At 40.2% G+C, this 12,580-nt stretch overlaps 1 protein-coding gene across 1 annotated transcript in view; it reads left to right on the forward strand.

The window, feature by feature from the left end:
- TMEM178B (transmembrane protein 178B) overlaps positions 1-2,245 on the forward strand; it is a 438,329-nt gene extending 436,084 nt beyond the window's left edge. The window contains exon 4 of the mRNA XM_027842382.1: positions 1,995-2,245. Within this exon, the coding sequence (XP_027698183.1) occupies positions 1,995-2,245 (251 nt within the window). The remainder of the gene's footprint in view (positions 1-1,994) is intronic.
- Positions 2,246-12,580: the final 10,335 nt, after the last annotated feature.

A 12,580-nucleotide genomic window follows, 5' to 3' on the forward strand; every position in this document is an offset into this window, starting at 1 on the left:
TGTCATAAGCATTCAATTAATGTTTGAGAAAGGAAGGGGAGGAATAAGAATAAGATTAGAGAAGGAGGAAAAGAGAGATAAATAGGTTGAAAGTTCAAACAGATAAGCTGCATTTTCCAGAAAGAAACTTCACAGTCACCAAGGTGACCTACTAAAATTTTTAGCTTGAGAATAGGCATTTGAACCCTCTGGCACTCAGAAGGTGGCATTTTCCATCAAAGTATGTGATGCATGTATTTTGGTAGGGAGATGACTCTGCAGCCATGTCTTTCTATCACTCTCTAAAGGACAACCTTAGCTGGGATGTTGCCTATTCAGACTTAGGTATTTGACAGGCACCCAAGAAAAGGGGCCAATGCTGAGAACATCAGTGTCATTCAATGACAGAAAAGAAAGCAAAAGAATGGATTAAATCAGTGTTTGTGGTAGGTGTGCTTGCTATGCCCAACACTATGCTAGTTCTGTGGAAAAGATGGAAATATAACAAGTGATCTCCAAACTCAAGATCTTAGTTTTGTTAGGGAGAGAAAGCAAATGCTAATGGAATGATTCATGAACAACACAAGGCAGTAGGCCCAGCATACACTATTATAGCAGATAACTTTTTCAATTTAAAAACATCATGGAAATACATTTGCTCTGAAAATCACCAACCATTTTCTATCTTGTCCCTCTACAATTTATCCTTGTTCAGGTCATATATATAGTACCAAGATCTGTCCCTTTCTTAGTCTTCTTTCAGGATTTTCTACTCTCAATATTTATGTTTGCTATTAATACAGGTATGCAATTTTGAACAAGCTCACCTACTTGATTTATGAAATAAATTGTATTGGGCCTAGAAAAATTGAACTGTAGGGAAATGACAAGTTTCATTACAAATAGAAAATATAATACATCTCTTTCCCTTACTACTCCCTCACCATACAAACACACACACACACACACACACACACATTATCCAAACTCTCATCTTTCTTCTATCTATTCACCCCTGTCGTCAAGGGCCTGGTGTCATGATTCCTTAAGCTACCATTGTTCTCTGGAATCAGAGATGTCAGCATCTTGAGTTCTTCACAGCCAACATATGAATGCCCCATGGGAGGTAAACACGTCCATTCTTAGTTGGTAAAAATCACACCCACCATGTAATCATATGCTGTAGTAGTTGGCTTTACAAGAGATAGAAAGAATGTGAGCATGTCAGTAAGTACATGGCCATAATCCCTTAGGTTACATGGCTTGAGGTACCTTCCCAGCTGCTGTACCTTTTGGAAGTAATTAATGTTAACTTGTGAAAACTGCAAGAAATATCTCTGATCCAAATGATCTAATTCTGGTAACTGGTCTCAGTGTCCATAAAATATTCCTATGTATTAGTAGATTAAAAGAACTTCACAAAAAACACATTTATAATGACAGAAGTTGATGCCTTATTGCCATATAGAGGAGAACTCTTGAATTAGAGACAGCTTTTTGGAGATTGGTTTGAAGATAAGGTAGGACTTGATGTGTACAGGAACAGGAGTGTGGAAATGGTTTCCCAAATGGGGAACACAGAGCAGAAGGACTTGCTGAGTCGTTTCATCTTCTCTACAAGCAGTGATATATGGAAACTTCAAACACTCCAAAAGAGAAAAAGGATATTGTTTTGCAACACCCTGAAGTGTTACTTCCTTTGGGTTTTCACCAAGGTATAGTTTCTGAGTCTGTCTCTGCTTGAGGGGAGAGTAGATGAGAGTGGGAGTGGTATTCCATAGTCTCCTCCTCCTCCTCGGGAAAAATTTCTAGTCACTGCTTTTATTGACAGACATTTCATGGTATCTTTTCCTATCTGAGAAAGCTACAAAAAAAAAACAAACCAAAAAACAACAAAAAAAAAAACGCTTGGTAATATTCATCTCTTTCTTTCTTTCTCCCTCCCTCCCCTTCTTTTTCCTCTTCCTTCCCTACTCCTTTCCTTATCCCTAATCCCACCCCACCTTGTCCTCTAGGAACCTTCTGCATCATTTCACTGTGCACCTGTGTGGCCGGGATCAACTTCGAGCTATCACGCTACCCACGCAACCTGTATGGACTACCTGATGATATTAGTCATGGCTATGGATGGTCCATGTTCTGTGCGTGGGGGGGCCTGGGCCTCACGCTTATCTCGGGCTTCTTCTGCACCTTGGCCCCTTCTGTCCAACCTGTCCCCAGGACCAACTGCCCCAAAACCAGACCTGAAAATGGGACAGTGTGCTAAAAAACAAAAACAAAAACAAAACCCCCATATATATATATAAATATATATATATAATATACATATATAAAACAGAAACTAAAGCAAGATGGTGCCAGTGCCAAGAGAGCATTGAGTTGGCTCAGGCACCCATGTCTTCACAGAACTTTATGTTGCTTCATCCTTTCTCACTAAGATGGGGAAAACTTTGTTGTCATACGGCTCTTCCATCAATTCTTAACTTATGGCTTCATGATTTTTTGAAGGTTGAGTGAACATGCTCACTTGCAGTTGAATCACACTTACTGCCACTAGTGAGGATGGGTCGGTGAGCTGGGAAGGGACAGTGGCAAATGTTTGAAGTAGCACAGCAAGTAGGGAATACAGGCCATCAATTGGACCAACATGAGAAGAACCCACCACCCACCAATATTAATGCGAAGAAACAAAACCCTTAGTTCACCTGTAGAATGTAACCAACTCTTTGAGGCCATTTTCAAAACCATCTCTTCTCCCAATGCTCCTGATCTTATTCCCCAACTGCCCCACCAGCTCCACACCAGAATTGGAAAAGAAAACAAACTGAGCTGGAAGTTTTCTCTTTGCTTGCCAAACTTTTGGATGAAAAAAAGAGGGGAGGGGAAGGGGGAAGAGACCAACAACCTTGAGAGATGATATCTGCATCGATACGAGGACACTTCTGTGGATGCTCAGACAACCCAGTCTTATCTTCCAGCTGCCTTACATCCAGGTTAAACAGAGGCTGCCCTGCCCCCACCCCCATCTTCTGGGCAGACAGGGGCCTTTGAGAAATGCTGTGATACATGTGTGTGTATAACTTTTCTGATGGGTTTTTTTTCTTTTCAAACTGAAATATTGCAGTATGACTGTAGTCTATAAGTTGTGCTGATATCTTGGCCCAGGCACAAGGGTCTGGAAAAAGTAGAGAGGAGGTGAGCTTGTATGGGTGCCAATTCTGCAACTGTAGATTATTGGGGTGTGTGTATGTGTGTGTGTGTGTGTGTGTGTGTGTGTGTGTGAGAGAGAAAGAGAGAGAGAGAGAGAATACGTGTGTATGTGTGTATTACTGAGGTATTATCAATTGATTTCAGTTTTTCTATTATTTTAAAAATAGCTCAAAATTCCAGATGGCAGAATCAAGACAACCATTCAGATAGGGGATCCTATGGTTCTGCACATTACTGGGGACTGTGTGGGAGTAGTCTTCTTAATTTTGGAAGTTCAAGACACAGCTGGGCAAAAAGCCATTACAGAATGAGAAAGGGGAACAAAGTTTCGGGGGAAGAAAGAATGGTGCTTTTGGTTGATGTATGCTAAACAAGATCTTTCTACTCCCCATCAATGGTAACTCCTGTTTCATTGGGTATCTCTTCCTTCTATATCAGTTCAATTTCTGAAAAGATGAAAGAAGATAGGATATGTGCAGAGAAAGAGAATCCATTTTCCATGGGTTCAAGTTTGTATGATATTGTTGTAAATCAACCTGGAACTTTTTACTCTTTCCATCTTTTCCTCTCTCCCTCTCCGTCTCTCCCTCTTCTTCCTTTTATTTCCAATCTTCAAGGTCGTGAATCCCAGAGTAGCTGACTTGGCTGCTGACACCCAAGTGGAAGAAGGATAAATCCACCACAGTATCTTGGAATTGATTTGAGCAAATTGACACTGAGGTAGCTGGAGGAGCCAGGAAGTGAACAAGGCAGGCACGAAGCCATGAGATTAGGAGTCTGCCAAAGAGAATAGGAAAAGAGCACTTACCAGAGCCTACCATGTAGAGAGCACTATGCTGTGCTATGCTATTGGACAACCATGAGATAAATGCGAGAAGCCCTGAGATGGGGTCACTACATAGCAAGTAAGAGGTAAATAGCAAATCTATGTAAAATGTGATGTATTGCTAAATCAATATGCTGTGGATCACTTGCCAACCAATAAGCCTCTCCTGTATCCATTTATATTCCCTTATTTACCTACCTACTTCCCTGTCAGCTTTCACCTTTTCTCAGCCTCCTGACTGTTCACCCATTCCACCCCCCCTTACCCACCAAGTCACATATCCTCTCACCTCTCTCAAAACATGCTATTTTTTTTTTGAACATGTGTGTGTATGAGGTTAACTGTGTGGTATCCTGGTGTGCATTGATTGGTCCGTGGAAATATACACCTGAATGTATGTATCTATGTATGTGGAATATATATGTGTGTGTATGTATGTATGTATGTATGTATCCAGGTACAGATGTGAATGTGTCTGTCAAGGCTTTTCAAAATTACGATCATAGAGGTACAGCTGGAAGGGACCCCAGAAATAATCTACTCCAACCTCCTCATTTTACAGGTGAGGAAACTGAGGCCCGGAGAGGTTAAGTGACTGGGGACAGATGTCAGCATATATGAAGGGGGTCTTTGTAGTTATATGAATATGGGGGGATGGGGAGAGGTGTCTCTGTATAACCATGACTGTTATTAGCATATAACCAGAATAAGAATTATTTTTTAAATGGTGGATTTATTCTACAGGAAAGAGAAACAGCTATCAGGAAAACCTGCAGTTTTTAGAACTATAGGGAAAGGTTCTTAATTTTTTTTACTTTGAAAAGTATGATTTCCTCCTAGGGGGAAAGGCATAAATGCCTCTTTGGGCATAAGGAGGAGTGAAGAGATGTATCTCAGATTGAGAGCCATTTTGCCTTCATTCCCGTCTTGGGAAGAAATGTTGGTCTGAGTTTGTGGGCAAATGGCCATATCCACAAGTATGCTTGGAAGCCTTCCTTTGGGGAAGGAGGTTTGCCTGTGCCTAAAGAGTTTCTGAAGCCAAACTCCAATTCCTTGAGTAAGTAGAAATGTTCCAGATGGTGACAACTTGGCACAGATAATTCATTGCATTTTTTTTAAAGTCACAAAACCTTTGGGTTCAGGCCCCTAGATGCACCATCGTTTTTCCCTTCTTATTTATTCTATACTACCATTAATAGTTTTTCCACCTTATTAAAATGCTTTAATGATGGCTGGTGGAAGACTGGGGCATTGGAATGTTTTTTTTATTTTACCTGAGCCCCTAAGCTTTAGACTTTTCAAGACTTGAATACTTCTCAAATGTATTATGGGCTCCTGGGAACCAGGGAATCAGACTCTTCTGATTAGTTCTCTCCACTGATTCAGTCCTATATAGACAAGGCTACCTCTGACCTCCAGCCAACAAGCTATGTGTATTGAGTTGCTTTTTCAGACGTGGGGATAGATTTGTCCTGATTCATCTGATGTCCCTCTAACCTGAATCTGCTTGGGACAGCATGCTTACAGCTGGCTAGGATTAGGAAAAGAAGTCTGTTGTCATGACACTGAGCAAATGTAGCTGGCCCACAGGAGGATTAAATGACCAAGCTCCAGCCAGCTGAACTAAACATTGCAGTTCTTCATATGGAAATGTCCACAATTAGGCCAGTCACTTGCATCTTTGGGATTTGTAAGGACAATCTCAAACCCAGTCAGATTAGTATATATTTTGAAAGACATCTTGGGACTAGAATCTCTTTCCTACAAATTCCCAATCTAAGACCCTAGCCTCCCAAGGAGATTCAGGGTCAATGTCCTCCCAAGTAGAGCCCTCAAATCCTTTGCAGTTGTGTGACTTTGAATGAACATGAAGTACATCTGAGTTTATATACTATGAAATGCTGGTACAGTATAGGGACCCCTTTAACTCCTGTTCCCATCCTTCCTAGAATTTTTCTGACAACATTCCCATATAAGTGGATTAAAGGAGCTATTTTGACTGTTTTGACCCTATTTCTTCCTTACCTTTCCTCCTTTCCCAGTTTTGGTAGGAAAAGTTTCCCTTCCCAATTCACTTCCCCCAATCTGTCCCTAATTCTAGCCTGTGCATGGTATTTCCCATTAGGATCAGTCATTAATCATTTATTGAGCCCTCCTTAAGGAAGGCCAAAGAAGCCAATGTATCCCCTTAGAAACAATGAGGCAATTCCATTTGTTGCCCTCATCCAACACCACACTGACTTTTTAAAGGAAAATGATCTACCAGAAATAAAATGTGCCTATCTCCTGGCCAACCCTACCAAATCCCCAATTCACCTGACAAGTGTTACTGTTTCAGTTTGTTGAATGTCAACATAAATCCTAGGAGAAGGTCATTACCATACAGGGGCTTTCGTGGAACATTATTCCTATTTGGGGTACCCAGCCCCAGCTGGAAACCCCCTATTACTACTACCCCACTTACCTACATTTTATATGTCCCCAGAACTATTTCTGGGGCTCCCATTAGTTACCCAAATGCTGCAGATGGCCCTGCTGAGGGATTATTGAAAATTAAGACTAATCCTTCCTTTACCAGATATTTTATCTGCCACAAATTGCACTCTGTCATTTGAGCATACTCATCCCTAGATTGTTGGAGATGCTGTCAAAAAAAATGTTTGCCTTGAGTCTGCTAACCATCTATTTTGTGAAGAGGCCACTTTCATATATAAACTAATTTTTAGTGAGCATATGCATTATGGTCCAGAGACCTGAAACTAAAAGGCCACACATAACAGTCCAGATGTCATATTTAATGCTTGGGTGTGATACTCTTAAGTTGAATTCAGAATGGTAGAATCAGCTGCTTCTCTCAGGAATGGGTAGATTTACAGTCTTTTCCTACAAATGAGTTGTCCAGTAATTAGAAGATTTTCAGGTCTCTTAAGGGAGAGGAGTAAAGGAAGTCAAGTGGGTCATCCTCTTGTGAAAATCCTGATATACTTCTTGGTTTGTTTTGGAAGCCAAAGTGAAATTGCATTTCCTAGAAATTCCCATGGGACCTAAGTCCTATACTTAGGTGTCTCAATGGTCATACAGAAGGCTTTACCATCAAAGTCAGGTGATGAAATTGAGGTGATTATGGTACAGAGTGGAACATACTTTCCATACTCCCCTCAAACGGAATGCCTCTTTCTCGTCTAGGTAATATAGGGGATGTGACTATAAAAAATGATGAATATTTTTAAACTAATTGACCAGAAATTTAAAAATCAAAATGAGTGCTATCCTGTTCAAAGTGATAGCCCTAGGAGGCTATATGAACTAGCCCCAGTGATGATGCCACTACTTAAAGCATTCTAAAATGCCTTCTTTGAAATGGTTTTTAGGAGCCTGTGATACATTTTTTTTAGTATTCTCAAATAGTGGCAAATCTTCATTCATCCTTTGAGAATATATATTATTTTTTTAAAGAAGCTGCAAAAAATAATTTGCAGTCAAGTCGGGTGAACGAGTTAGGTGATCAAGCTGGGTAATGACAGGATGGATCCAAAACAAAGTATAGCTCTAAAGGTAAGGGGACAAATTTTATAAGTACTTGTAAGTTATTCCAAAGGACTCCCAGAACTATTTGTAAACAATGAGAGCATTATTTGAATCAGTGTCAATAACATGACTCCCACTTCCTGTGCCTGAGGGGCCACAGAATGGTTAAGTGAGTTACCTGTGGGCATATAGCTATTAAATGGCAGACTGAATGGAAGCCACGGTGATATAGCATTTCCATAAAAATTCCCATGGGTCCATGGACTCAGGTCATACAAAGCCTTTGCCATCAAGGGCTGGCAATGAGACTGAGAAGGGATTATGATAAGATTGGAATAGCTGATCCACACCTTCCCAAATGGAATGCTTCTTTCTCATCCAGGTAATATGGGAGATATGACTATAAAGTAAGATGAATAATTTTAAACAAATAGACCAGAAATTTAAATTCTTTTGAACCCAGATCTTCATGATTCTAATCCCAGTACCCTATCCTCATTCATACTTCCTCTTCACTGGAGTAAATGTATGGGCTCCCAAATATGTTTTGAAGGGGAGAGCACCCATTTTAGATACACATATTTCAGTGTGTTTGCTTTAAAATATGGCCATGCTTGGTTGAATACATATTGAAAGCAGAATGCAAGAAAATAATTTCTATCTATTCCTGATGATGGCATTATTTTTCCCTCCCTCCTCTTTCCCAAAAAGTTCTTAGAAAACTCCTTCCACTTCAGAGAATCTACAGGGAATTAGTTCTCTAGGTTTGATGGCCTCCTGAATGTCATGTATAAGGGAAGGAAGGCAATGGACAGAGAAAAGCAATGAAAAGTTTAGAAGAAGCCAAGTACAAGAAGAAAGGAGAGGTCTTGTATTTCAGGGTTTTTTTTTTTCCAGTTGTGGCATATCAGAGATATTTCACATTTGTCCCCAAAGGAGTCACTTAGAATACCTAACTCTAGACAAAGCACACAGATGGTTAGAGAAGGCTGACTATTTTTATTCAGCTTTGTCTGGGATGAGCAACCCAGAGATGTGCTCATCTGAAAAAATTTCTGCTTGCTATGTGGGTACATAGCAGAAGCATTGACAGTAGCAGCAGCAGCAGCAGCAGCAGGAAAGGGTTTGAAATCTAAGGAGACTTTGCAACAGGACCCACTTTATAAGAAGATGGAACAGTTTACCACCTCAGAAATGGGCTTTCAGGAACTTCAGAAAGGTTCCTAACCTTGAATGATCTTTCCTATTTATGGGTGCCCCAAGTTTCACTGGTAGTTCATTAAGCTGTTATCAGTTATTTATACCTTAGTGCAAACAGGGATCTGAGAGCAGATTTGGACAAGAGACACACAGAGCAAGTAGACCCGTATGAGATTTGACCTTAAGGTGCAGAAAGAGTATAGGCAGAAAGCTTGCTTTACAATTTTGTCTAGGTAGGGCTGACCATGTTTTATTCTCCATATAACAAAACCTCATCTAGAACATAGTCAAGAGGCATAAACTCTAAAAATATCTTATAAGAGAACTATACATATTTTTAAAAGGTGATACTATATGAGTGGAGTAGTAGGATTATAAAACACCAGGTCTAGAAGACACCTTAGAGATCATCCAGTTCAACTCCCTAATTTTATGAACGAGGAAACTGAATCCCAGAAATGTGAAGTGACTTGTTCAAGGCCACTCGGGTTTCTAGCTAAAGAACCTGCCCTCGAACCCATGTTTCTCTCCACACTTAACCCAGTGTTCTTGCCACTACCTTATAATGTCTCCCTGGATACCTGAGTCTACAAGACTGTTCTTTGACATCATCACTTAAGTCACCTTGATGATGGCTCCATGTTAACTTCCCTACAAGATAGATAATGAATCAATTTCTGTAGGTCGCTTTTTTGCAGATATCACCACTAACTTCTTGGTTTTTTTTTAATAATTTTTTTCCAATAATAGGTATGATTTGTGCTGGTCTTCTCCAGGCTCTAGTTTCCTCATGTAAAATTAGAGTGCTGAACCAAATAACCCCGAAGGTCTATTCTGACCCTAAATTCCTGCAATCACTTTATATTCCCTGACCCTATCAATAACACATTCTAGGTAAGAGCCCAAGTTAAGGACACATTCTATAATTATGGAATAAAGGAAAGCTAACTGGTCCACATAGCAACGAAAGCCACTGTAAAGCAGTACCGCATACTGCTTTGCAAAAAGAGAGCCCCATATTTGGAGACAGAGAGCTTGGGCACAAATTGTATCTCTTCTGCTTATTTAACTGTGTGACCTTGGCCAAATCCTTTATCCTCTCTGAGCCTTGGTTTCCTCATCTGTAAAATGAGAGAGTCAGACTTGATGAAATCAGTGCTACCAGTCTTAGACCCTTTGATACTGTTCTTTCCTATAATTTTGGCATCATTAGCCTAGTGCTTGAATCAAATGAGCAAGCTTAACCACAGACAAATGATGACTGAGACACCAAGAGGCTCAGTATCTGTCAGTGATACAACTGAAAGAAATCTTTATGAACCTTCTTCTGGGTTCTTCATTTTTGGTGGCATCTTAATCTAATTACAGATGTAAAGGCATTGAGGTCAGAGTGACCCACTAATTAAACAACATGGGGAATATATACTTGAACTTTGGCAGGCTTATTCTCCCTTTTCTGTCTTTAAGCTTCCTTATCTCTAAAACAGGGATAAAATTCCATTTTAGCTCATGGTATTGCAAGGATGACAGAGAAGGAAAAATGAGAGTAAATCAGCTTGCAAATATAAAGCGTCATCCCAATGATGCATTGTTCCATTCATACTGAGACAGGAAAACCTCATGTCATCACTCTTCCCCTGGAGTTATTGCAAAGCCCTACTAAATCCCTATGATTCCAGTGATCTTGGGAACTGACAGATGAGGAAACTCCCACTGTGAATTCAGGTCAGCACCTCCTTGACAAATTATATCAGAGTTGTATGGGGACACTGAGAGGATAGGTGATGCGCCCAGGGTCATATAGCCCCTATTTATCAGTGGTAGTACTTGAACCTCGATTTTCATGATTTTGAGGTTGAGATTCTATCCGCTTCACTATACTTACTAGCTCTTTCATAACATAAGAATTTACAAGGGACCTTGAATCTAAATCTGAAATTGAATGCTTTCCTAGCAGGTGCTCCCGTATTGCAGTTTCAGTGAAAACTATACACAAGTATTCTGGGCAGAGAAAAATCTACTCTATTTTTAAATCCCTCTAGAGAAGGAGATCCCATAACCTTCAGTCACTCCCTCCAGGGTTTTTTCCCTTATTTCTAATGCCAAGCCTGCATAGGTCAATTTGAGTAACTTTCCTCTTATTTGTCCCCAGAGATGGCAGAATAGAGCTGACCATATGGGGCAATTAGCATACATGAGCTGGAACAATTAGCTATTAACAGAGTCACATAGTATTCATTCTGTATTCACCTGTCTTCTCCCCAATCCCTCCTAGTTTGCTTGCACATGTGAGGAAAAAAACAATATTCTAGGCAATTTTATTTAATTCCTATTTCATCCTTAAGAAAGCATATGTTTCAAGGAGTCATACCTTTAGTTTTGAGCTGTAATGGGGACTTCCAGCAGGTGGGTTTGTGTGATGTGGAGAATTACATGCTGAAGGAGATGGGATCTTCATGGGGAGTCCATGGCAGCTTTGGGGAAAGTATATTTACTGCAGTAAATTCAGGGTGTAACTCCCTCCAGAAGACTGAGCAGGACACTGGTGTCCTTCAGAAATATGAGCCTCCGAATCTCTGCTTTGTAACAGCATTGGGAGCCAGTATAATGGCATTACTTTACTATCATGTGAAGGGATACCTAGGTCATAAAACTCAACTGAAAATAGGGGAACTCTTTCCCTCCTGGTAGTTTAGTTGTTCAGTATTGATAACCAAGATGGGAGCTTCAATAAAAATTGAACGCAGGTTCTCAAAAACCATCCTGCTATCTTTTCAGCAGGGAGTGACCTTGGTGAATTTCAGCTAAGTTATTTAGTCCCAATGGACTGGGTGCTGCATCTTCAGATGCTCTGTGCTCCCTTCTCCTCCCTTTCTCCCGTTTCCCCCTCTTTCTCTTTCCAACTAAATTTTCCTTTTCTTTTAGAGGTCAGCTGTAGACCCTTTCTAGCCTGTGTGTTTCTGTGCATATGTTTTCATGTGAGCGTGTTGGTATGTTTCCTGTAAAGAGAAGAGCTTTCATTAATTCATTTTCATCCTGCTCCTTGCCCCCATCCACAGTGTGACTATTTTATTATCCAAGATACCTGTAAAAAATGTGCAAAATAAAAATTGACTAGAAATTGGAAAAAGAGAATAAAGAGTAAGGAAGTAGAGGATTAGTTAAAAATAAAGACAACCTTTGGGTTTCTGGAGAAGCAGAGGGACTACCCTGAAATCATGTCATTAGCTTCTTGTTTTCCTTTTTCTCTCCCTATCTCATTTTAGATGAAACGGAGGGAGAAATCACTAGTCCCCATGCCATTAAAATCATGGGGTTATAGACTTAGAAGAGACTTTGGAAATCATATAATTAAAATTCTTCATTTTATAGATTGGGAAACTAAGACTCCGAGAGTTAAAGTCCCAAGTCACATAGTTAGTGGAAGAGTCAAAACTAAAACCTAAGACTATATAGGCCTGGGTTCTTTCCACTATGCCATAATGCCTTTCTATTTCTCTTCTGGCTGTTTTTCTAGATGTTAGTCATCAGCTGTGAAACTCTGTCCCAAAAGGTTCTTATTTAAAAGTAAAACCCATTTTCCAAAAGGCAAAAGTCAGCGGGATAAGATTTAGCTTAGTAGACTGGAAATTAAGCTTTGGGGATTCCATGCATAGCTTTGTCAGGGGCCTCGGACGAGTCACTTTACCTCACCATGCCTCAGTTTCCCTCTCTGCTACACAGACTTCCAGGGCACTTTGAAATATTAAGTATGTAGCACAGTCTAGCTCCTGCTATCCACGATGCTCTTCTTCCTAGGTGAGATGCTACCAGCCTGTGCTAAGATCTCCTCTTGGC

The sequence above is a fragment of the Vombatus ursinus genome, unplaced genomic scaffold, assembly GCF_900497805.2.
Source record: "Vombatus ursinus unplaced genomic scaffold, bare-nosed wombat genome assembly UNPS02014870.1, whole genome shotgun sequence".
NCBI lineage: Eukaryota > Metazoa > Chordata > Mammalia > Diprotodontia > Vombatidae > Vombatus > Vombatus ursinus.